Source organism: Lepidochelys olivacea (genome assembly GCF_965140295.1).
Source record: "Lepidochelys olivacea isolate rLepOli2 genome assembly, chromosome: 11".
NCBI lineage: Eukaryota > Metazoa > Chordata > Testudines > Cheloniidae > Lepidochelys > Lepidochelys olivacea.
The window spans coordinates 58,882,357-58,908,669 of record NC_140421.1 but is presented as its reverse complement, the minus strand read 5'-3'; the positions used below and the strand labels follow the sequence as shown (position 1 = coordinate 58,908,669).

The 26,313-nt window shown below is 42.0% G+C and overlaps 2 protein-coding genes across 3 annotated transcripts; one reads left to right on the top strand and one right to left on the bottom strand.

Moving 5' to 3' along the window:
• Window positions 1–135: 135 nt before the first annotated feature.
• Window positions 136–10,491, bottom strand: MAIP1 (matrix AAA peptidase interacting protein 1; the record flags this gene model as incomplete). Its single annotated transcript, XM_084643377.1, has 5 exons — window positions 136–262; window positions 2,131–2,281; window positions 3,933–4,059; window positions 6,007–6,078; window positions 10,159–10,491. 5 exons carry the CDS (start codon window positions 10,489–10,491, stop codon window positions 184–186), a joined length of 762 nt encoding a protein of 253 aa, XP_084499503.1. The 3' UTR covers window positions 136–183.
• On the top strand, window positions 9,549–26,313 carry TYW5 (tRNA-yW synthesizing protein 5). Of its 2 annotated transcripts, none has more exons than XM_084643376.1 (8): window positions 9,549–9,640; window positions 13,891–14,045; window positions 19,446–19,515; window positions 20,502–20,546; window positions 21,336–21,473; window positions 22,551–22,638; window positions 23,226–23,342; window positions 25,941–26,313. In XM_084643376.1, exons 1-8 carry the CDS (start codon window positions 9,593–9,595, stop codon window positions 26,195–26,197), a joined length of 918 nt encoding a protein of 305 aa, XP_084499502.1. In that variant the 5' UTR covers window positions 9,549–9,592; the 3' UTR covers window positions 26,198–26,313. The 2 variants fall into 2 exon arrangements, with proteins under 2 accessions (XP_084499502.1, XP_084499501.1); XM_084643375.1 differs by lacking the exon at window positions 9,549–9,640 and adding an exon at window positions 10,739–10,874.

Genomic DNA, 26,313 nt, shown 5'->3' with positions numbered 1-26,313 from the left:
AAAAGGCTTTATTGTTATGCTTTCAGAGAAATATACTGTTTAGGATAAATTCAAAAGTATTTTGGGAATTAAAAAATACAAAATTAATCCTTAAAAGAGATCGTTGTGGGGAGACCAAAAAAGCTGGACACTTGGTATGCCAGAGGATTTATAAGGGTCCATAAAAGTCATTGTACAAGAAATTTATTCTAATAGCTTTGGATGCTCAATCCGTGTAATAGTCCAGTCTGCCTTCACTCCTTGTGTAAATTCCCTTCGGAACCTAGGAAAAGCAGCACAAATAAGTTGTTAAAGCTCACGTAATCCTTTAAAGAGCTCCTAATGCTATTGAGAAAACTTGGCAAAATACTTTCCTTAGTTATTCTGTTATCATTTTCTCTATCTCTTCCCATGTCCTTCGACCTTATGAAAGCCAGGTGTTTTATAAGAGATCATTAGATGCCACCGCTCAGTCCCCATATGGAGAATTGTGACATCAAAGCTATTTCTGCAACAAGAGAGTGATCCAAAGCCTACTGACATCAACGGAAAGGCTTTCCTGACTTCAGTTGGGCTTTGGCTCAGGCCAAGTGAGGAATAAAACAACAACAAGAGCAGAGGAAGTCTTAAGTACCCCATTTTTTTTCATGCTAATACCCTCAAAATTCTAGAAAATGATCTATAGGAAAATTAGTTACTAAATTAAGGGTTTCATTTTTCCATGAGGCATCAGCAAATCAATATGGTGAACTAGGTACTTTTTATCCAGAGATATTTGGTTTAGGCATAAAAAAAAAAAAAAAAATCACGGAATAATAAAGTTAGTAGATCTTTTTAGAGATTAGACCAGATATACCAAAAAAACTAAGCGTAGGATTGAATCCTTCTACACATTTGAATTCTACAGTTGTTTGAAAGAATGTTAACAGCCACCCCAAATTTTAAAAGCTTTCCCCCTTTAATGCTAGAACCTTTGAGCACCTGCATTTCCAAGTTGGTAAGGTTTTTTCATAGGTATTTTATGTGAAGCCTTCAGTTTCTAGTGTGTTAACACAGCATTTGTATGCCTAAATCACACACAGAACAGCAAGGGCAGCAGAAGTGTAATCCATATTATCCTTCAAGTGTGTTCCAATCCTGGCCTGGGCAGAACCATCCCTAGACACCTAGCTTTGATGGGTGATGGGTGCTTTGAAGTCTATCTACCCATTTGTTCCTTGACTTCTGTGGAGGGGCCAGAAAGCGTGCCAATTTCAGATGATTTATTTGGACACCTGGCCACTTGGAACTGAGACAACTCACAAGCTTTCCCCCAAGGAGTCAGGGCCCTCAAAGAAAGCAGACAAGACTCTAAGATATGTGATAAATATGGTCAAGAGATGAACATCGGTGCTCTTCAAGTGGTTTTTATTTGTATTTTCTCTGGACCTGGAGGCTGTGTAGTTTCTCCTCTCTGAGAAAGAGTTTAGAAGAGAGCCAGCCTATCATAACTTAGGCAAAAATATGCCATTTCCCCTCCACTTTTTACAGTTTTGAAGAATATTTTCAATCGTTTTGCCAAGACTGCAAATATTTTTTATCTCTCAGACATTAGCACATTTTATAACCAGTGTTTTATATGCACATTCCTATGAAAATACATCCACTTGACCAGTGAGCACTCAGAGGATTTAGATCAGATCTATGTGAATTATTCAAAACACCAGATGATGTTTGCATTGTTCTAACTTGCTTCAGAAAGCGTTCAGTTAAATCTTTCATCTTCTCAAGCCAACTGCAATGCTGACTCCTTTGCAGGAGGGTGGTGTTACAGCAACAACACAAAGCAGGCTGATTGGCTTGGCAGCACTGTTTGATTTGGTACACAAAACTGGGACTGAGGACTGACATGGGCCTCTTTCCAAAAAGGGGGGGGATAAGGAGGGATCAGAAAGTTTGCGACATGCTAGTAGATTCATAGAGTGTAGTAGCATTAGTCTGAAGTTAAGAAACAAAGCTGTAATATGACAACCTTAAGGTGATTTTGTTTTAAAAAACCTCACACCCCAAGAGTTGCTCCCCAGAATAAAAGTTGGGTTGAATGAGGAAACTCTTATGCTGAAGGCCAAGATAAGTACAACCAGAAGGAAAAAAAGAGATAGGGAGACTTACTCATAGTTTGCTGTTAGAAGACGTTTAGTTTCTTTCACAGTTTCATCTCCAAATACAATCTGGAAAACTTTGGTTCCATCTGGAGCCTCATCAGGGAGGTCAGTGCTAGTTAGATACCAGAAGCGCATCAGGATACTAACAAACTTTCTTCCTGTTAGAAAGAAAACTAAGCCATAAGACAACATTCAGGAATTTTGCATATACCTCAGCAGTCTAATATTTTTTACTTGCAAGCCACTAAGCATTTTACTAAAACTCTAAAGAAGCAAGTGGCTACAGCCTAAGAGGAAGCACAAAAGAAGAAAGAAAAGAAAGTGATACTTAAAGTAATTCACCCTAAAGCCATCTTCATAAGGTTTGGCAGGAGTAAAAACAAAACATCATACTTTCTATAGAGAGGTGTGTAAGTCAGCAGGAGTTATTCCTGTCACTATATATGATCACATTATATGGAAGGCTGGCATATTCCATATTATAGAATGACCATTATTGTGACTGAAAAGATACTTAGGGTGACAGGGAATGAGATGTGGAGAAGTAGGATTATTAAAACAATAGAATAAGAGAAGTTCAACGTATTAGATAGCCTGAAATAAAGAGGTATGGATGGATGAGACCAAGGTTAGGTTCAGAAAAAGAAGCATCTCAGCTGTATTTTGTAATGAGCCAAGCACACATTGTTGGCATTTAACAAAATAAAGCAGACAGTTGCTAGTTTAAAAAATAATATAATAATATTATCTATCTCTCTATATCTATCAAGGTGTCCTGGAGCCATGTGGAGAAACTGTCACACAGTGTGGTATGAGATTATTCCCACTCCACTTCTCTATCCTAAATATGCTCAGCCAGCATGGGGGGAAATTATGCCTATGCTGCTGCTCCAGCATACAGCACTTAGCGGTACAATAGGAAAGCAGTAAAGAGTGACTCAGACCATGTCCATTTCATGCTGCAGCTGCTGCATCCACACCACCACCACAGAAGCAAACTTTCAGGAGGCAATAGGTAGGAATGGAACAGACAGGACGGGAGACAGACAATGAAGGGGAACGAATTACAAAGTTAGTTGCAACATGAAGACTGAAAAATTCAGGAGGTTTTGCAGATAAACTTTAAAAATTGGTCTTCAATTTGATCCCTCATTTTCCATGCCAGCAGGAGTTTGGAGCACTGCAGAGGCAGTGCTCAGCCCACATGGGAAAAGACAGACCGTACGTCACCTTTCTGGCTCGGGCTGACAGAAGCAGCAGCACTAACAAGCGCCAAAGAAAGTCATATCCAGCCATCCTCCATCAGAAGAATGTCTGCCACAAGGCAAGATTTTTGGCAGGAGGATAGGGTGGGGAGAAGAGGGGGAGTAAAAGAAAGGAGAGAGACCAGAAGAAGAAAAGAATCTATAAGAGAAGGGGCAGGAGTACACACGTTGGGAGTCATTATGTTTTTATAGCACATACAACACTTTAAGGCCTAGCACTCTGCATACAGTAACCTGTGAGGGGACTTTTTTTTTCCCCTGAGAAGTGAGTAGGGAGAAATGAATGGAAAGTGTATAAAATCCCTGTGAAGGAGAATAAGAAAAAATTTGAACAGGCATCAAGGTGGTATAATGACTCATACTACTAATGATAGTTTATAGTGAGATAAAATAAGTACATAAAGAGAGATCTTTAAACGTTACTTCTAGGAATGAGAAATAGGACTCATTAACACCTTTGTAATTAGAAAAGCTGTACAAAGCAAAACCATGACAACAGGTTCGCTATCTATGCTAGGTGAATGTTTTAGAATTCTATACATACCACTGTCATCGTAGTAAATACCAACATCTCCTGGTGTTGTATACATTATTTCATCCATGTCAGCAGCCAGGGCATTCCTGTGGTTTTCAGACAATGAAGAAAGCTTCTCCTCCAACACCTGAAGTACCTGAATTTAGAGAAATTGTAGCTACAGTTCACTAGATAATTGAAACCACTGATCTTGTAAACTCCATAATAATCCAGTATTAACCAGTATTACCCCAATACATATACTGAAGTATTTCTAATCCACATCGCTGTAAGATAGTCTATTAAAACAGAAATATTGTTCAGCCAAAATATATCTATCTATCTCCCATAGTATTTCCTTCTGTCTGAAGAATGGTTAAATGTAAAAAGTTACATCAACGCAACATTTAAATCCACAAGAGTCAGGACATGAAAAAGAATTAAAATACTCACAGTAACTTTAACATAAATGTATCCTGTGCAATGTGTGTTATCACTCAAACTAATTAAGACAGAATATCCAAATTCTACACAAAAAGCTACATCTGAAGAACATTAACATTGCAAAGTCAGAAAGCATCAGTTAAGGTTTTCCTCAAAACCTAAACTCTGCTCCCCCCCTTCCATTTAAACTTCTCTCTGCTTCCTCTTATCTATATTTAAGTTTTGTACTACACATCACTGTGGTATGCGAGTGTCCTTATCCTTTTATACATTACAATTGTCTCTATAATTCTATATTAATTGCACTGGACCGTTGCCTCATTCAGTGCACAGGTCAGACAGGACAGTGGAACTTTGCCTTTTTTCTCTACACACCATCCTCCAAATTTGTTCACACTGCGATAGTGGCAAATTGAATTTGTCTTAAAACAAGTCCTGGATACACAGAGCCCAGGCCCCGTTCACAATTTTCCACACCACATTCACTGAGCACCATCCAACCTGCAAAAGATTATCATGATGTTCACCAACCCAGGCATCAACAACAAGAAGTCTACTAGCTGGCCCTAACTGCAATCATTGTTTCACATTTTCAGTCTGTGCCACCTTGGGTCACACATGGCTCCTAATAATTGCTTCCCTTTCTCCTCCTTTGTGGGGTGGCTCCCCATTTCTTCCCCCTCCTCTGATTGTGAGTGTCTTCCTTTTAGTACTGGTAGAGCTTCTATGAACACCTGCTGAACCCATGGAGTTTGGGGTGGGAGGAGGAAGGGAAGATGCTCTCTTTAAAGAGCTCACTAGGAACAAGCTCACATTTCACTGCTACCTCTACTCAGAAGCAGGAGGCAAGATGGTCCATTGGCACTACACCACAGTGGTATTAGAGTTCTCTTTCCATAGGCACGAGAGGCACCAGGCAGCCCAAGCTACTGGCATACAGTAACACAAACATACACCTGAAGCAGCTCCCCCATGAGACTCTTCTGGATCTGACACCCCTCTCCAGAGGTGACCACGAAAACAGTCCCAGTGGTTCAAAATTCACACTGACAACTAACACTGGTCAATTTGGCTATATCCTTGAGGCCATGATGCAAGATCGAGGTCTCCAGTTTAGGACTAGGTAGCTAAGTGGCAGTGTGACCTACATGGGATGGGAACCAGTTAAGACTGGGGGATGCACAAGAAATGAATTATCCATTGAGCAGGTCTATGTTGCTCACCTAAAGTTTTGGCACCAGTGAATGGTACTGGTGGTCACAGTAGGAACTTCTACTCACTTGCCCCATGTGAATAGAAGTTTGCAAGTCTGCCCCTGTTATCCACCCTCTTCTGCAATGACTATATTTTTTAATCCTTTTTTGATGACTCACCGGACTCTTCTGGCAGCTGCTCCATTGTCCTAATGGTAAAAGCAATTGGACAATTTTCCTTAATACAGTAACTGATCATGCCCTTACAGATAAGCTTGTCTGTCCTCCGACTAACATTCTCCTGATCTTTATTGAGAAGTTCTTCCCCAGTTGGTACTATTTGTGTTTATTAACAAGCTAAACTTCACTTTAGATGACTGAGAACCCATTGGCAGATTAAAGGGTGAGACAGAGAAATATTTTTCATTCTGTGTTGGAGATTTTAAAAAAGAAAAAATACTCTTTACCTCTTTTGATACAAATTCCTCCATCTGATCAAGTTTACACTGAGAAAGCAGCTTTGAAACAAGAGCAAAGGCCTACAAAACATAAAAATACATGAGCAAACATTCCACTAACTCCAGGTCAGCTCATTTTCCAGTAATCAGAGAATCAGACATTAGATATAGAAAAAGACTCATTAGATCATCTAGTTCCATCACATTGGTAGGGCAGGATTGTTGCCTCCAGTATATTTTCTAGTGTCTGCTTCCATCTAGTTTTAGGGAATCCATCTACTGGGACCATGGCCACTTTGCTTACAAAATTACTCCAGACCAAAATAGATTTTTTTCCTGATGTTTACCTTACGCTTTCCCCATTCTTAGTCTTTATCCCCTTGTACCACCCTGTACAATCTCTCTCCATTCTACAATGTGACAGCTTACATGTACATGAAAGGTGTGAATGCTTTCTCAGTATTCACACCACTCATGAGTATCGACCTTTTACACATCAACAAAGGCATAGTATAATTGCCCTCCCATAAAGTTAGACTAGTTTCTACTGTCCTTCCCTAGAAGCAGCTGGAAATGGCCTTCTCCACACTATCTTTCTATTGTGACTGTGGAAAAGCTATGCTGAAGTAGCAAGTTTTATTCTTTGCTCTGAAAACAGCAAAGTCTGAGTGTTCTCACTTCCTCCAGAAAAGTGGCAAAACCTTGGGCCGTCTGCCAAGAAAACCATCTCCCCATCTCATACATGACAGCTTCACTTTTCCTACAAAGCATAACTGTCAATGGAGATCTATATCTTGGGTCCATTCCACAGGCCTTAAAGCTGAGACTTGAATATGACCTGTATTCTATGGGAAAGCCAGTACGGTGAGCAGCGGACCAGGGTGATGTGCTGTTGCTGATTTTATTTCGCTGTGGAAACATGGTGCTGCATTCTGGACCAACTGAGGCCAGTCAGTGAGCTGCTAATACAGGGAAATGCAGTAGTCAAGTCTTCAGGTCACAAGGGCACGAATCACTGTGGACAAATCATTCTGCAGCAGTATGGGGTACATGCAGAAAAAAGCACTTTTAGCAGCCATTGCTATCCAAGTATCCAGCAGCAAGGAGTTCAGTAGAAAAGAGAGGCTATGAACCAGCTTGAGTACTTGAGAGCAGGCTCAATCAAAACAGTGATGCTACAGTGGTAGTTAAATCTTTACGATGACATATCCATCTTCCTTGGGTTCAACTTCAGCCAACTGTTTGTCATCCACATGCTGATCTCAGCTAGACAACCAGAAAGCTGAGAGATGGTTCAGTTGGCATCGGAAGTAAATGAGATATGGGGTCATCTGTGTGCTTGTGGAACTTGAGTCATCACACAGTGGCTTCATGCAGATGTTAAGTAGGATGAGGAAAGAACAGAGTTCTGTGGAACTGCACAACCGAGTACTCTGATGGCAGAGGAACATTCGTCCAGCACTACTCAGGGTGCAGCCTGAAAGGAAGGATTGGAGCCATCTCAGTGCTTTCCTTTTTACTGTTTCTATATCTTTAAAGTGGGAGAGAAGTGTGTGATCAACAGAGCTGGATTAAGACAATCTGACGTCCTAGGTAAACCCCACATGGCCCTGCCTCTGCTTGAGGGGTCGTCACAGTCTCCCACCCAACACAGACACAAGGTATCTGTGGGGGGCCACTACCTCTCCTGTTTGGAGGAATGAAGCCTCCCCTGAAACTACCTATGCCAATGGTTTTCAAAGTGCGGGTCACGACCCACTATGGGGTCGTGGAATGTAAGGCACTGGGTCATGGTGGCTCTGGTCAGCATCGTCAACCAGGCCATTAAAAGTCCCGTTGGTGGTTCTGCCTGGCTAAGGCAGGCTAGTCCCTACTTGTCCTGGCTTCTCGCTGCACCCCAGAAGTGGTCAGCAGCAGGTCTGGCTCCTAGGCAGGGGGGCCACGGTGCTCCAAGCACTGCCCCTGCCCCAAACACTGGCTCCACACTCCCATTTGCCAAGAACCGGCCAATGGGAGCTGGAGGGGGAGCGGTGCTTGTGGGCAAGAGCCGCACAGAGCCGCTTGTGTACCTCCGCCTAGGAGCTGGACCTTTTCTGGGGCGCAGCATGGTCCGCGGTGCCAGGAGAGGCAGGAAGCCTGCTTTAGCACCCCTGCTGCACAGCTGACTGGGAGCCACCCGAGGTAGTCCCACGCCCCAATCCCCTGCGCACCCCCCAAACCCAGAGCCCCCTCCTACACTCCAAATTCCTCATCCCCAGCCCAGAGTCCTGACCCTCTCCCACACCCCCAACCCTCTACCCCAGCCCAGAGCCCCCTCCCACACCCCAAACCCTTCATCCCTAGCTCTGTTGGGTCGTGGGCATCAACAATTTTCGTCAACTGGGTTGCCAGAAAAAAAGTTTGAAAACCACTGACCTATGCCATACCAGAAGGAGGAGTAGTCAGCCACCACCTACCTAAATGGATGGAGGGATGTGTGGGGAGCTCCTCCCGACACCACCCAAACAGAGCCATAAGAAGGAGGCAGAAGCAAAGGCTACCCCCATCTAAGTCTTCTGCTGAGGTGCCGTCATGGGGGGGGGGGTGTCTCAGAGAAGCAAGTTGCAGAGTTAGCATAATGAGAAAGTGGGCACATGACATTCACAGAGCTATTGTTGCAGGCTGTCGGCAGACAGCAGTTAAATTTAGGCCCCATGTTTTCAAGGTTTTCTTCACAATCATAAAAAATAGAAAAAAGATTAAAAAAATTAAGTGTGAAAACTGAGATTCTATCATCATGCAATTCCAGGATCTGGAACAATACGGATGTGACTATGCCTTAAATCCAGCCTCAGTGATCAATGGTACCAAGTACCAGGAGAGATCCAAAATGATATATAATTCCCATTCTCTCAGTCATTTTAGCTAAACTAGTTTCTGTTGCTCTGCTCTGAGCACCCTCCATTTTATCAGTACCGTTCCAGTAATGTGGCACCTAGAACTAGGGTTTCCAATTTTGGTTGGACATATTCCTGGAGGTTTCATTTTATGACATAATATTTAATTAAAGATTAATCTTCAGTTCCCAGAGACAATCCTGGAGGGCTGGCAACCCTACCCAGAACTTGAAAGCAACATTCAAAGTGCTGCTGCAATAAGAATCATACTGAATGGCCTCCTTGCCTCCCTGCTCTGCGACTGGATGCCTCTGCAGCCTGAAATTTGTCTTTTCCTTTGCCAAATTACACTGGAGCCTACTATGGCGTGCTGCATTTATGCCTAATACTGCATCACTCTCACAGATGTTTTGCAACTGTTTTAATCACTTACAATACACAGAAAAGCCTGTCAAATTTTGACTCCTCCTTTAAGGGGATAAACCACAATTTATATGGTGTCACTGTCACAGCAATAATATCCCTCCCACAGGGGTCTCACTACTGGGACAATATGAACACAGTCCATCCCAGTTGAACAAAATATCTGTCCCCAGAGCCAATGGGCAGCAGTATTTACCGGAGAAAGGAGGAAAGAGAGAGCTCAGCAGGAAGAGAAGAAGCAGAGGAGAGTAGGTAGGAAGCAGTGAGGAATAAGGTCCAGGGTGGCCAGGTATGCCATGGGGAAGAGTGGGGGTGGGCCCCATAATGGAGGTGACAGGAAGGAGGTAAGGGGTTTCACTGCATACACAGTGTGTGTGGGGAAGGGCTCCTTGCATGATCGCACACAGGTCAAGGCGGTGAACAGGCCTCCCCGCCTACATAACTGGGGCACACGGGGAGTCCCAGGCAAGGGTAAGGGGGGGGATAACGGACCACCCTCCTACAGAGCCCCACAGACACAGACGCGGGGGCGGGGGGGGTAACGGCCCCCACACACAGACGCGGGGGCGGGGGGGGGGTAACGGCCCCCACACACAGACGCGGGGGCGGGGGGGGGGTAACGGCCCCCACACACAGACGCGGGGGCGGGGGGGGGGTAACGGCCCCCACACACAGACGCGGGGGCGGGGGGGGGTAACGGCCCCCACACACAGACGCGGGGGCGGGGGGGGGAGTAACGGCCCCCACACACAGACGCGGGGGCGGGGGGGGAGTAACGGCCCCCACACACAGACGCGGGGGCGGGGGGGGAGTAACGGCCCCCCCGACACATTGGTTGGAGACGCGGCGGCCCCGCAGTCACCTGCTTGGCCCCCTGGGTGAACTCCTCGACGCTGAACTCCTGGTCGAAGTAGGCCCGGATGAGGAAGCAGTAGAGTCTGGTGCGGACCCAGATGAAGGGGTTGGGGATCCCCACCACCACCACGCTCCGGCCGCCGCCCGCCCCCGGCGGTCCCCGCCGCCGGCTCGGCTCGCCGCTGGCACAGAAGCGCGCGGGGGGCCGGGCGCCGGTCAGGGCAGCCGGGCCCCGCGGCTCCAGCTCGGCCCGGCCGGGTCTGGCAGTCGCCGCCAGGAGGTGAGCGGAGAAGGCGCGGACCGGCCCAGGGCAGCGCCGGAGCCTGCCGGACAGCGCCATCTTAGCGAGCCGCCCCGCCCCGCCCCGCTTGGTGCGCGGGGAAAGGGGCCTGCCTGGGAAACGGGCCAGATCAAGCCGGGCGCCCCGCGTGCTCCGGCCCTCCCGGAAGGACCGCTCCCAGGCGGGAGGCAGGCCCCGAGCGCCCCTTGCTGGCGAGACCCCTCGGAGGATCGGGTCCCAGCCCGGGGGCAAACGGAGCTTCCCTCCCCCTGGAGACTTGGCGGCCGGAGCAGCGGGGCGGGCGAGCCCTTGTTTCCCGGGGGAGCGTGTGACTGAGGCGCAGCCGGCCGGGGTGGGCAGCCGCCATGGCGCAGCCGGCGGGCCCCGTGGCCCGGCTCAGCGGGATCAGCAGGGAGCGCTTTCGGCAGGACATTTACCCGCTGGTGAGGCCCGGGGTATGCTCGGGGCGGGACCCTGCCTGGCCCGCGCCCCTGGGTGCCGGAGGCCCCCTACTCGGGGCGGGCGCTGCACCCGGCCTGCGGCAGCTCCCTCGCAGCGGCCTGACTTCCCGCTCCGCGCTGGAGATTGCGGGGCTGCCCAGGTGCTGGGGTCCCCTCAGATCCGGGGGCGGGGGCTGCACCTCCTCCCTCCCGGCAGCTCGCCTCTCCTGCCCCGGTATGTCACACTGTTCAGTGCCCTGCGCCTCCCCTCAGACCCTGGCCGCTGCCGGCCCTTCGCAGTCCCCGCTGCTGGTCTCGGCAGCCCCAGCAGTTTATCCACTTGAAACACTCTGTAAAACCGACCCTGTGCTGCCCCCGACACCCTCCCGAGAGCGAGAGAGACCAGAGCAGACCCCCAGTTCTCTTCACTGAGACCAAAATAAGCGTGAGAGATTTAGCAGGTCTGAGGAAATCCAAGATTGACGTTGGACCCCTTTATCCTTCCTCCTTTACTTTAGAGCCTCTTCCTGTCCCCTTTACAGCAGATGTCCGTCTCTTTTGACAGGTTTCAGAATATCAGCCGTGTTAGTCTGTATTCGCAAAAAGAAAAGGAGGACTTGTGGCACCTTAGAGACTAACCAATTTATTAGAGCATAAGCTTTCGTGAGCTACAGCTCATTGAGCTCATTGAGCTGTAGCTCACGAAAGCTTATGCTCTAATAAATTGGTTAGTCTCTAAGGTGCCACAAGTACTCCTTTTCTTTTTGTCTCTTTTGACAAAATACATAATTTTTTGATCCGAGATTTTTGGAACTTGAAGAATATTGAAGCCCAGACCTTAACACCTGTTGTTTCTGGGTTTACTGTTTTAACACAGTTGGACCCCAGAGAGAGAAAGAAAACAACAAATAGGACAAAAATCTAAAAATAACAGAAGTTTTAACAACTGAAAGGAAGAGTGTACAAGTTGCCTTTCTAAATGATTCTTTAAAAAGAATGTAAACCAGAATGTCACTTTTATGTAATGCCTATTTTTATAATTAAACAAAATAATGAAGATGCATCAGAGACTGTGAAGTGTGTTACTTGTGTGGTATGTCCGTTTCTAAAAAGGGTTGTGATATTTTACAGATTCACTTACTGAATGGTATCCATTTGACAAAAAAATGGCTTGTGTTTCTAAACAGAGATGTTGTGGTGAGAATAGATGGGAAAAGAAGGAGAAGCTGCAGCATAATTAGAAAAAAGGGACATACTAAGTATTTTTGTTGATATTATTTAACAGTGATGTGCCTGTTCATATAAAATGTTTTCCTGGTAGTGGGATAAGTGAAAAATACTGGTGAGGGTCAGGTCCCATTATATGAAGTTGCTGGCATAGATCTGGAGGAACTGGAACAACAGTCCATCACCTGGCCTGGCACAAGAAGACTGGGGAGTCTCCCTCACTAGGCTAAAGAGGCTAAAGCACTGATCCCACAATGAGCTCCATGCATACAGATTCTGCACAAAGCTCTGTTGTCTTCTTTGGATGCTCAGTGGGGGCACAGGGCTTTGTGCACATAGAGCTCAATGCAGGATCAGGACCAAGCTGGAGTATGATATGGAGTAATGTCTTTTTTTAACCTATCCTCATAACAATTCCAGTTTGCTTATATAATGGTTGTCATCCTGAAAGTACACTGCTCACTTTTCTGCCAGCTGGAATGTGATGCAGTGATGAGCTCAGTCCTGGATGCCTATGTGTCAACTCCTACTGACACAAGTGGGATTCTAATTAGTTAAAATTGGGGTATAGTTTGTGTTTGTTTGTTGTTATAGCTACTGATGCAAGCCTGTCTGTTACTCCCTTGGAGTTTGGCTTGAAAATAAAAGGGGATAATTAACCTCATGTGTTCATCCATCAAGCATGTTACATTAAAACCAGAAACTCATGAGGGCCATGAGCCAGCTCCACTCTGCTTGATCTAAAAAGGTATTACAGAACTGAGTTTGTAAAGACTGCATATGTAAACAAACTTCCCCAAACCCACTATTTATAAATAGATTCAGCAAATGAGAGGAAACAGTTTGAGACAATTTGTACTAATCTGGTGGTTTGGTTCCTTAGGACTTTACTGTAACTCCACCGGTCTGGTCTTTTGTGTCTTTGCAGAGAGGCTCAGTGGAGTGAGCATTGGGCTGGGAGCAAGAAATTGCTGCTTTCTAATTTTATTCTGTCCCTGACATACCTCTGTGTCCCAAACCCCTAATCTCTCCCTTGTTCAGTTTCCCTGACAGTAAAAGGTGATGATGATAACTTTTATCTCATAGGATTAGTTAAAGATTAGTTAAAGTTTGGGCAGTGCTTTGAAAATATACAATGTTGCGTGAGTGTGAAGTGTTCTTGTAATTGTCACTGACCCCTTTCTCTGAAAGGTCCTGATCCAAAACCAACTGAAATAAACAAGTCTTTCCATTGTTTTTAATGGACATTAGATCGTTGTTTGTGCTCTGCCAGCATAAAGAGGACTTAGCATGAGTGGAAACATCTCCTTGCATAGAGGGCATCCATGGCCAGTGTTAGAACTGGTGTAATATTGCCCCTTGTCCCAATATCTGGGTCAAGGATGGGGACTGGGGGCATAGCCAAAGTGCACTTCCCTACAGCTGTGCTCTACTAAGCCTTTTGAAGAAGAGCTGAAGTTATATCAGGGCCTTGCCAAATCCTTCCATGGCTCCAGAATATGGTGAATGCCAATGTTGTTTAAAGAACCTTTTCTCACACTCCATTCCTGCCACAAGTAAAGGAGTATAATAACTGAGAATAAGGCCCATGATTTCCTGGATTTTGTTTTCACACTCAGTGCACAAACTCATGGAGCCTTCTGGCTAATGTGCAACAGGTGTACCTATTCAATTGATTTGTTCTTGTACTGTACTTGACAAATTAGTCCTGAATTTTTTTGTTGGATTCTATTACCAATTCAGTGACAACATGCCATGCCATGCCATAAACCTGCTTTTGTTTACTTCTCAGAGAAAGCCAGCAGTGCTGAAAGGAATAGACTTGGGCACTTGCACAACCAAATGGACAGTGGATTACCTCAGCCAAACAGCAGGATCTAAAGAAGTAAAGATTCATGTTTCCACAGTGCCACAGATGGACTTCCTCAGTAAGAACTTTGTATATAGGTACTTTATTCCAAGGCTTCCTCTATTTTAAAGGGACGTATTGGTAACTTTTAGAAACATTCTACATTGCTTTGAAGTATACAAAGTATACTCTTCTATGTTGCCTGGCTCTGTTGGTGTTACCGTTCAGCAAGTTGGTGCTCTCTTGCTTTTTGTAAACTTATTAATGGTAATTACTGTGTATATTGCTATTTACTGTATTAACTAGATATGTTATAGAGCTTCTCTTTCTAGAGAGATGCTTTTGAATTCAGGTGCCATTGTCTGAAAGGTATTTTTTTTAAATTTAAAAAGGTAAAGATATTTCAGTACTAGAAGAAATATTTCATCACAGTTTTGTCCTACAACTATGGCTTTGGCATTCATGGGTGTGTCATTATTCTCTTTCTTTTCTTTTTCTTTTTCTTTTTTTGGCCCAGTCCCAGATAGCAATTTTTTAACATGCCTTTACTGTTCATGAAGGATGTTAGAATGACCAAGCTTTGAAAACTTGAGCTTGAATTCACGGGTGAGGTACAGTATAGGCTGTGGAAAATCAGATTTTCCCACATACTCCTGTCAGTACACCCCACTCCTAACAGCAGAGAGGAGTTTTAAGAGTATTTGGGCGAAGACAATGAGGTGGTTCTGCAGATACTTGTAGGGAGCGCCTCCTATGCATAAGGGGCAGCATGGGAAGAACTTCAAAGATGTTTGTTTGGAAAAATTTTAAAATGGGCGATGAAGACTGGTCATTTGCAGAATGAATGTAGGAGTCAATGTCACAATACTGTATAAGAGTTGATAAGTATCACATGGATAGACTGTGAAGGGCATAAAAGTGAAGATAAGTGGTCTGTTTTTGAAGTAGTGAAGATGAAGAAGTTAGTGGGGGAATCCAAAGAGGGGAGTTTGAGAGAAACTCTCAGTTTGTGACTTGGAGTCTGCTGCAACAAGAACTTTGAAACTAGGCATGTCATTCTGATTCTCTGATACTTGATGATTATATTGTTTGAAGCTAGTGCTGCTCAGTACCTGAAATGCTTTGAATGCTGGTATGTTACAGATGTGCTAGTTCAGTGGTTCTGAAACTTTTGTACTGGTGACTCCTTTCACATAGCAAGCCTTTGAGTGAGACCTCCCCTTTATTAATTAAAAACACTTTTTTTTATATTTAACACCATTATAAATGCTGGAGTCAAAGCGGGGTTTGGGGTGGAGTCTGACAGCTCGTAACCCACCCATGTAATAACCTCGTGACCCCTTTAGGATTCCCGACCCCCAGTTTGAGAACCCCTGTGCTAGTTCAATGCTAGTTGGTTTAGTTGGTGTTGATCCTGCTTTGAGCAGAGGATTGGACTAGATGACCTCCTGAGGTCTCTTCTAACCCTAATATTCTATGAATCAACAGAATTACGCTGGAGGGATGTCAGCAATTAAAAAACAATCAACTTCAAAGTTTAGGGCATGTGCAGTTTCTAGTGTCCTCAAAATACAGACTATCACACATTTCACCAGCCCTTCAGTCTGGAGACAAGTCACGCAGAATGTCTAATGTCCTAAGAAGTTCCTCATTAGATTTGTCCATGTCCTGTAGTTTGCCAAAACATTCTTCAGAGTCTAATGCATCTTAGCCATTTTGTTGTTGTTCTGCAATGGTAAAGTCTTCATTTCAACTGTCGTTTGCTTTCCCCAAGTGTGAACAAGATGTGTTCAATCATTTATTATTTTAATAAAGTTTAAGAAAACAGACATACGTGCTGGAATCAAATGTTCTACAGTCTATAATGAGTGAACCCTGGTGTCACAGTCAGTACACTCTTTATTCACAGCTGGTTGAACCATTGAACATTTTGAAACTATTTTTTGGACTGCAAATACAATTCTGTCATACATCTTTGCCTCATATATATTGTTTAGTGTTTATCTCACTGTCTGGGGAAAAAATGAAACACAAAAAGGCATATAAAAGGAATATGCAATTATGTATCCTTGCATTTTCCTTCTAAGGGTCTGATTCTGCAGGCCCTAATGCACTTTACTAATGTTATGTGTGTAAGTAGTTTTATTTAATTCAGTGGTGATATTTCACATGCATAAATGTGCTCAGGTGTGTTAGGATTTGCAGATTAGGGGCTAAATTTTGTATATGGCAGTATGGTGATGCTCTCTAAATACCTGGTCTTGAGAGTTGCTAAGTATTTGTGACTTTCACCACTTCTAGAGGACTTGGGGAACTCAGAACCTCTCTGAATCAGGCTATGTATTTATATCTGTGGGGAAAATAAATAAAATTACTACAAGAATAAAAACTCTCTAGTACAAAGACTTAGACATCATTATGGCCAGCTAAGGACCTGATCCAGACGTACGCTGAGCACAAGCAACTCATACTGCTTTCAGTGGGAGATGTAGTTGTTCAGGCTCTGGGGTCTGATCCACTTCCATTAGTGTCCATAGGATTCTCTCCATTGACTCCAGAAGCTGCTGGATCAAGCTTATAAAAACGTCTTCTGTATTTTCCACAGTATGCATCCAATGAAGTGAGCTGTAGCTCACGAAAGCTTATGCTCAAATAAATTGGTTAGTCTCTAAGGTGCCACAAGTACTCCTTTTCTTTTTGCAAATACAGACTAACACAGCTGTTACTCTGAAACCTAACATAGAAATTGTGTATTGTCAGGGAAATGGTCCAGGTAGTCCTATATTTGACAATGACTACTACCAGAAATTTCAGAGGAAGATGTAAACCCCCTGTAATGGATAACTTTGCCTATGGGGAAACTTTCTTCCTAACATTGGGCATTTAATTGTTGTTATGTTCTGTGAAGCATGAAATAAATTGCTATATGCAGCATGGATATTAGCCAGTACCAGCTAGGTGATTTGAGTGATCTTCACAGCTTGGGGAAAAAAAAATCTTTCCTGATGAATGAGAAATTCAGGATATTTAACAATAGTTAGACTGACTCCTGAGAAGTGTGCATCATATTTTTCATTGTCTAATTTGAATCTTATGGTAAATAATATGTTTGTATTAGGTTCTAGTTACTATTTTTGTATGTAAGTTTATTTGTTTGGGTTTTTTTACCCCTACCCTCTTGCTGTTTAAAAAAATCAAAAATTAAATTGTGCTGGGGTGGAAATCAAACTAGCTGGTGCTGATAGATGCTATAAGCATTAGTAACCACCATAAAATAATCCATTTGGTACTTGTGATGTTGCACTCCATAGGCTTTATGCAAATATGCTTATGATATAACTGGAATATGCTTTACTCTAAATACCCCATGTATAGTGTCATTAGAAAGCTAGTAATCTACTAACTGTTTTCATCGTATTTGTTGTCATATATTATTTCTACATCTGGAGTTAGGAGAATAAGATATAAACTTGTATCACTGATGCAAACATATTAAGTAGAGACCATTAAGGGTGCTCCAGAAACAATTAGTTGTAAATGGCCTTAGTTACTTGAAAGCCTTCCTGTGTATGTGTGGGCCAGCCCATGGGGAATGGAGACTAGGGGTCTTACAGTGACATGTGACCATGTCACCTGATAATGAAATCCATCTTAAATCTGGTACTTTTCCATTTAGAAGGAGGGGTGGGGACCCAGAGAGACAAAAGATTCCCGCCTTGTGCCAAAGCTATAAAAGGGGATGGAGCAGGACAAAAGGGGCTTCCAGTCATGAGAGAGCCTCTGCTTACCACCTGAGATGTTGGCTGGAACTAACAAGGACTGTACCAGGGGAAAGGATTGGGCCCAGACTAGGAAGGAGTATAGTCTGTGAAAGAAGCTTATTGGAACATCTCTGAGGGTGAGATATTACCTGTAATCAGTTTCTTAATGTATTAGACTTAGATTTGCATGGTTTTGCTTTATTTTGCTTGGTGACTTACTTTGTACTGTCTGTTATTACTTGAAACCACTTAAACCCTACTTTTTATACTTAATAAAATCACTTTTGTTTATTAATGAACCTAGAGTAAGTTATAAATACCTTGGGGAGCAAACAGCTGTGCATATCTCTCTATCAGTGTTATAGAGGGTGGGCAATTTATGAGTTTACCCTGTATAAGCTTTATACAGAGTAAAATGGATTTATTTGGGGTTTGGATCCCATTGGGAACTGGGTCTGGGTGCTGAAGAGGTAACCTGCTGAGCTGTTTTTAGTTAAAGTCTTCAGCTTTTGGGGCGTGGCCCAGACCCTGAGTCTGTGTTGCAGCAGGCTAGTGTGTCTGGCTCAATGAGGCAGGGTTCTGGAGTCCCAAGCTGGCAGGGAAAATGGGCTCAGAGGTAATTTCAGCACATCAGGTGACCAAACCTGTCACATTACTACATTCAATTGTTTTGCTCCAGTATCAAGCAGGCCAAATGCTACAATATCTGTTCAGGCAAAGGTCTACTGAAGACCAGATCTAAGAGACCTTTACTGTTTTATGCTTGTATTGACTCCGTACCAGGAGCAAACTTACCAAATATGTGTCTGTAGAAAGCATAATTTATTGCAGTATCTGCTAAAGTTGTTAAAGAATTTTAGGAGGATCTCCTCACCCTGTGAAATTGACAGTCATCTAGGGCTTGATTCTGCTCCCACTGACTTCAGTGGGTCTGGGCTTGGCATGTAGGCCCAGACTTTCAAAGGTACTTAAGCATCTAACTCCTGTTATTTCAGTGGAAGTTAGGCTTTTAAATACCTTTGAGGATTTGGGCCCTAATGATTTCTTTTTAATAGCAACTAATCTGAAGCTGTCCTCTCAGATGAAAAGCTAAAGTTCTTTCTTTTCCCCATAGAATCACTGAATGAAGCAACTTTAGGAGAATTAATTTAAAATACAGGAAGGTTGGGACAATCGTAAACATAGGTTTCACCTGAGGCAGCATATATAAAACACAGACCCATTTATTCAAAAAAATCAGCACAAACTATGACCCAGATTTTAAAAAATGCTCATCACCTATAACTGGAATAATATTTGCAACGGAGCTTAGTTTAGACATTTATATTAAATGCCATATTTTCTAAAGAGCTTGGCACCCAGCTGCTCCCATTGAGCACAAGAGTTTGAGCACAACATTTTTGGATAGTGAACACTCTTGAAAATCTGATCCCAAATAATTATCTTTTTACAAGCTGACTTACAGCCAAAAATATTTGGATCTAGTGTAGGAACAATCTGGATAATAATGAAAGATTTTTACATATGATTTTTATCTTGGCAGTTATTTGACATCCTGTTGCAAACAATTGTTAGTCTGTATGATGATTTTTTAAAACAAATTAAATCATCTGTCCTGCTACATTGTTATAGGCCAGAGACATGAATTTGATCTGGTACTAAGTATTGTGTGTCCAGTAGTTAAATAATTCATTGTTACATTGATTAGCATTATGAATTTTTATATTTATATTTCAGAACATTGCCTTTTGATGTGTTTGTACGGAGAGCAGCTGAAGTCAAACATAACGAGTACTTTATATCTGAGGTAATTTCCTTAAAGTGTCACATCTTCTTTCATAAGTTATTTGGTCAATATATTGAGATTTGGTTTTAAAAAAAAATTATTATTTTTTTTTTTTAGCATAGCACTTAACCTTAGAGTTAAGCATGGTTTGCTGGCTTGGAGCTCAAGAGTTAATCATTCCTCATGTCTACTGTATAACTGACTACAGTAGGCTTGCTTGTGTGGCCAAAGACTACTTTATATGAGTAAAGGTTTCAAGATAAGGGACTAAGAAAACACATTATGTTTAAAATAGCAACTATATATGTGAGATATTTTAAAAGAAGTAAATACTCAAGTGTTTAGGTAAGCTATAGCAACTATCAGAGGCACAAATATAAAATACAGAAATGTTACAACATTCGCATTGATTAAGTAATTAATAAGTAGATACCTTAACATAATTATGTCCAAAAATTGTTTGTGTGTTAATAGGAATTCACCCTCCCCCAAATAAATCTAGTTATAGAATGTTTACATGGGAATAGGAGCTGGGCTGCTCCAAATGATTTTTCAAATATTCCTTCCATCATTTATTTGTAACATGCAGTATGTTCTGAAATACATTGTTGTGATTTCCTGTGTCAGTGTTCTGAAGGGTTTAATTTCTACATATGCTCTATTACTGGATAGACTCAAAGCACTGTTGAAGTGGCTGACAGTTTGTGATCTAAGTCTCCATATGGAGCAACATGTGTTTTATACCCTTAGATCTTTCCCTGCCCCCTTGAATATGCCTGTTTCATTTAATTAGCATATTTTCACTTTCTTCCATTTCTTCAGGTAGCCAGCAGGGAGCAATAGAAGAAAGGGCAGGAGAGCAGAATAGCTGAATTTGTAAATAGAATTTAGTTGTACCAAATTTTAATGAGGCTCTTCATTAATCTAATGAGATGGTTAAAGCTCTATATGTTCTAATTCTTTGTTCTTGCTTTCTAATGATCAGTCTCGTTTGTGTTTGTGTTAAGGATGAGAAATACTACTTGCGATCACTGGGTGAAGACCCACGAAAGGTGAGTAACTTGGGACTGCGGGGCATGTGTTTCAGAGCAGCAGTTTAAAATCTTTAAGGGCCGTATTTCCTTTACACAAACAACCTATTTGTCTTGTAAATTAATTTAGGCCAGAAATTTTAAACATGAGTGCTTAAAGTTAGGCACTTAAATCCAAGCTTAGCTGGTCACCGAAGGACCAAGCCTCCATAAGAAGCTTTCTGGATGCCATACAGCTGCCATTATGATTCCTATGCCTCACCTCCCATCCCTCAGCCGTTGGTATAAAGAGATTGATCAGGAGAACGGTAGTGTAACTGGGGTGTCCTGATGATCCCTGGCTGAAGTAGCATCCCCTCAGGCTGTCCTAACTTATACTGGAGACAGGACCAGCACCCAGATGGCTGAAGATTCTGTGCAAAAGGCTCCCTTGTGTCCAAACCCCAGCAGTGCCAAGTGCTCCTTGGCTACAACTGAGGATCTAGCCCAGGGGTTCTCAAACTAGGGGTTGGGACCCCTCAGGGAGTCGCAAGGTTATTACATGGGGGGTCACGAGCTGTCAGCCTCTACCCCAAACCCCGCTTTGCCTCCAGCATTTATAATGGTGTTAAATATATAATAAAGTGTTTTTAATTTATAAGGGAGGGGTCGCACTCAGAGGCTAGCTATGTGAAAGGGGTCACCAGTACAAATGTTTGAGAACCACTGATCTAGCCTATATGATTTAACACAGTGGTGAGCTAATCACCTGCTTTCACTTCAAATATATGATTTTATCGGGAACATTGAACTATATCCCTTTTGATTCAGGATATTGCAGATATCAGAAAGCAGTTTCCTTCATTAGCAGAAGATATTCAGATCCCAGAATATTTTGAAAAGGAACAGTTCTTCTCCAGTGTCTTCCGCATCAGCTCAGCAGGACTGCAACTCTGGACACACTATGATGTAGGCAAACAATCTTTTTGCCTTTGTTGACGAAATGTGGTGTGGCTCTCATTACAGGATTGGTTACTAGGTTACCAGTCTTATAGGGGGTAGGGACCTGCTGGTGGGTAGAGAGGTGCCTTGCATACACTTTTGGGTACTAGGTAAATAATAACTGACTTTAGGTATTGTATATTTTAAATATAGCTGCTATTCTAAGCACATTTTGGTTCTCAGTTTATTTCCCAGTCCTGAAACCCTTGCCTCATATGAGTAAAAATCGCAAGACTGGGTTTTTGGGTTTTTACTCATTGTTTTAAATAGCAGCCAAGAATTAAAAAACAAGCAAAAAACAACCTCTCAACATTGCTGGCTTCAGTGGAGGGTGAAGCTATGCAGTGCCTTGCAGAATTAGCTTATTTTGCTACTCTGCAAGACCCTTTCCTTGCTAATCTATGTGGTGGGTTTTCATGCTCTTCTGCTGTAGTTGATACCACATATATTTGTCTAGTAAGTACCACAATGTGATACCAGACAGGTTTAGATACAGGAATATTATGTTGTGTGGTTGAGCTAGTGCAAAACCCATTGCTGTTCATTAGTGTCAGGTCAACAAAATGAAGTAAGAAGGCTGTTTGAAAGATGGTAAAAGCGGTTCTAAATATATTCTGCCTTATGTTTTGCTTTGCTAGATAGTCAAGGCAGATAATTGCTTTGAATTTTTAACAATAAATCTTGTAAGTCCTAGTTTAAAGAAAGGAGAAAAAAAAGACAAGTAAAGGAGTTATTAAAAAGAAACATGGAGAGGCATTTTTTCCATTTATAATTAAGAAGTGCCAAAAATGTAGGATTAAGAGTGAAAATATATGTCATATGATTCAGATTTTCAGGGTAATTTGATATGGAGTAGCAATTTCTTTCTTTCTTTTTTAAACACACACACACACACACACACACACACACAAAGCTTTTAATATTGTCTTTGTTTTCAGACATATTTTAAATAACAGTATGATTATATGGAATATATATTTGCCCATTCTTCTTGTATAACATCTGTCTGCTATTTATGTTTGTAGCATACTCTTATATTTTCAGATAATGGATAACTTCTTAATCCAGATAACAGGGAAAAAAAGAGTTATACTGTACAATCCTCGAGACGCACCATATTTGTATTTAGCAGGTATGTTCTTGTCATACACAGTTAATTGAATTTGGTGTTCTCAGTTCAGTTTCCAGTAGGCAAGTGTCCCATTTATGTATAAAAACCTCTGCCGTAATTGGCAACTCTGTTAGAAATCTCAGCAGAGAGGTGACATTGACTAACCTAATATCTCATTTCTAACAGTAATCACTCCAAGTTAGTGTTGAGGAACATTGCTGGGGTAATGCAGGGGAACTTGCAATCCTGGTGCCCATGCTCTAATTGTTCTGTGGATTAATAAAGCATTCTGGTTCTTAACTGCATAGGAATAGAGGGCTGTAACTAGGTTCTAATAGAGTTCTTCTACTGTTTCAGTGAAACTTAGCTTCGGTGGCTATTATAGTCAGTGAAAATTCTCTCTGGTATCAGTAGTATTGTAGTTATACTTGAAATGTGGCTACAGAATGCCACATTCAACCCTGGTGGAACTCAGTTGAAGTCAATGAAGTTCCACCAGGATTGAATTTGGCCCAATAATTGTTATACCCTAGAGTGTTGTGTTAACTTACATTGGCCAGTGTTAAAAGAATTTGTGAATGTTCATTATTTTGTTGAAACTTCTTTAGGCACTAAATCAGAGGTCTTAAATGTGGATAACCCAGACCTGGAGAAATATCCCCTTTTTATGAAAGCCAGGCGCTATGAATGTTCTCTTGAAGCAGGCGATGTGTTGTTCATTCCAGGTAAGTGACAAATCGCTCCGGCCCACATTATTTTTAATAGTTTTATTTTGTGAATCTTCATTTCCATGTGTGAATTATATATTTGTAACTCTCCGTGCAATTCTAATGTGTGACACTTTGCATATGACCAAAATTATGCTCTTTTTTGACTTAATATGCATATATTTTAATAGCCTTATTCTATTAAAATCAATTTGTCCTTTCCCTGACCTGGCTTCTTTAGATTCAGAAGTGATGACAGAATTAGGACAGGGAATGGGCACTTTCTTCTTCTGTAGCTCTAATGTTTTCTCACTGCAGAAGTAAGAGGCAAATGACATAATGTGCATTAGGGATGGAACTGTTAAGTCCTTACATTTTTTTTATTACAAATTGTCAGCTTTGAAAATAAGGTCAGAATATTTTCTGTTCTAAGATGCTTCTAACTTTCTGCAACAGTAGCAAATATAAAACTGCTTGCTGTGCAAGGTGAGACAGCACCAGAGATTAGGAGCAGGCAGCTGAATTATTTCTGCTGGCCTACGCATCTTCTAACCGACCTCATCAGCAATTTGCAGGAGCAGAGCCTGACACTTGCTGAAGTATTTAAGAGGGAAGCAATGTAAAGGGCAATTCAAGTCTCTAGGCAATGAACAAAGAGTAATCTGTTAATTACAAGTGATCATTTTAAACCCTAATCCTGGAAACATTGATGCACATGCTTACCTTTGCTCACCTAAGTAGTCCTACTGAAGTTACTGGAACTCCTCACCTGCTTAAAGTTAAGCATATGTGTAAGTGTCTACAGGGTTGGGGCTTGGGCCTACAATCTGTGTGTGTTTGTGTGTTTTAATTGTAATTGTTGTGCAGTCCTAAGCAGTACCTAGGTCAGGGATATGGGGACAGGGGAGAATTAATATTATTTGTGGAACCATGAATTTTAACCACTTTATGAAAAAAGTGAATCTTATTTATTAATTCCCTGGCTTTCAGATGTGTTAAATAGACTATAGCATTCCAGTATTGTTTCTAGAAAGACATCATTGAAACAGTTGCAAAGCCTTATCTGAACAAAAGTTTTGACTGCTAATAATCTTCAAGTGGAGGGTAGGAGAAGAATTCTCCATGAATAGAATTTAAAGTGATCTTATCCATATAATTTTGTGGGGTAGGGTTTAAGAGTTTATTTTGAGTTTTCAAGTCAGCTTTCTCAATTCTAATCTACAGACGTTAAGTCATACTTCTGGTATCAAATATTAGTTGAAGCAGCCGTGAGATAACTAACAAAAATTCACAGTGTAAGGAGAGCTATCTTTTATGATCTTGTAAACACTGAAGGAACCTTTGTGTTCTATCAGAATCTTCAGGATGATTATCAAACCGTGATAAAATTTGCTGTAAAATATTTTAAATTTGTCTTTTACATCTTCCTATTCAGAATAAGCAGGCTAATAGTAACAGTGTTTGTGACTAATCCTGGAATATTAAATTGGACAGGATAACGTCATAATGAAGACAAAAACAACTTATTACCTTGGTATTAATTTTTTTATTATTAGCTATGATCCTGAGCACACATAAATATCTAGATCCTTTTCACTGATTCACATTCTTGGTGGGAAAACTGAGTATCACAATATAATTGTGGTTAGGGGACGAAGGGGGATATGATAGTGGTCTATAAAATCATAAGTGGTGTGGAGAAGGTGAACAGGGAAGTGTTATTTACCACTTCACATAATACAAGAACCAAAAGTCACTCGATGAAAGTAATAAGCAACACGTTTAAAACGAAAAAGGAAGTACTTTTCCCCACAACACTTGGAACTTGTTTCCACAGGATGTTGTAAAGGCCAAACTTTACAACTGGGTTCACAAAAGAATTAGATAAATTCATGTGGGAGAAGTCCATCAGTGGCTATTAGCCAAGATGGCCAGGAACACAATCCCATACAGTACTGTAGATGTTCCTAAATCTCCGACTGCCAGAAACTGGGAGTGGATGGTGGGGATGGATCACTTGATAATTACCCTGTTCTGTTCATTCCCTCTGAAGCACTGGGCATTGGCTGGTGTTGGAAGACAGAAGGACCATTGATCTGACCCAGTACGGCCATTGTTAGTCTCTAAGGTGCCACAAGTACTCCTTTTCTTTTTGTGGATACAGACTAACACGGCTGCTGCAATGAGTGAAGTTACTCATGTACATAAGTGTTTGCAGGAATGGGGCCCTTAAAGATTTAGGGCTTAATCCTGCACTCTTTACTCATGCAAGTATTCCCATTCAAGGTAATGGGATAAATGACATGAATCAGGGACAAAGAATTAAGTCGGTTGACCCTGATCCAGCAAACACTTACCCATTTGCTTACCTTTTCAGTGGGAATACTCATGCATAAAGTTAAGCATGCTTATAAATATCTTCAGGATCAGGAACTCACTGTTTGATATGCTGTAGCATATGATGTAGTGAGTCAGAAGTACCTATACATAAGTGAATGTCAATGTTTATTTCTTATGCCAGTTACATTCAGTTTGAGATGGTTCAAACATCTTTGTTGTAAATGAAATCAAGTTTTAAATGGCAGTTTATCTTTTTAGACTTTTTTCTTCCTACAGCTTTATGGTTCCATAATGTAATTTCTGAAGAATTTGGAGTGGGAGTGAATGTCTTTTGGAAGCATCTTCCTTCTGAGTGCTATGATAAGACAGACACCTATGGAAACAAAGATCCTACAGCAGCTTCCAGAGCTGTACAGGTTTTGGACAGGGCTTTGAAAACACTGGAGGAACTGCCTGAGGAATATAGGGATTTTTATGCCCGAAGAATGGTTTTACGCATCCAGGAAAAAGCCTATAGCACTAACTATGAATAAACAGTCAACAAGTCAACCAAGCTCCTCTGAAAGTAGAGAGCAGTACAGATATGGATATTGTACCTGAAGACGCTTTGAGAAGATCAATAAAAACATTGTTTGTGGATGAATACTTA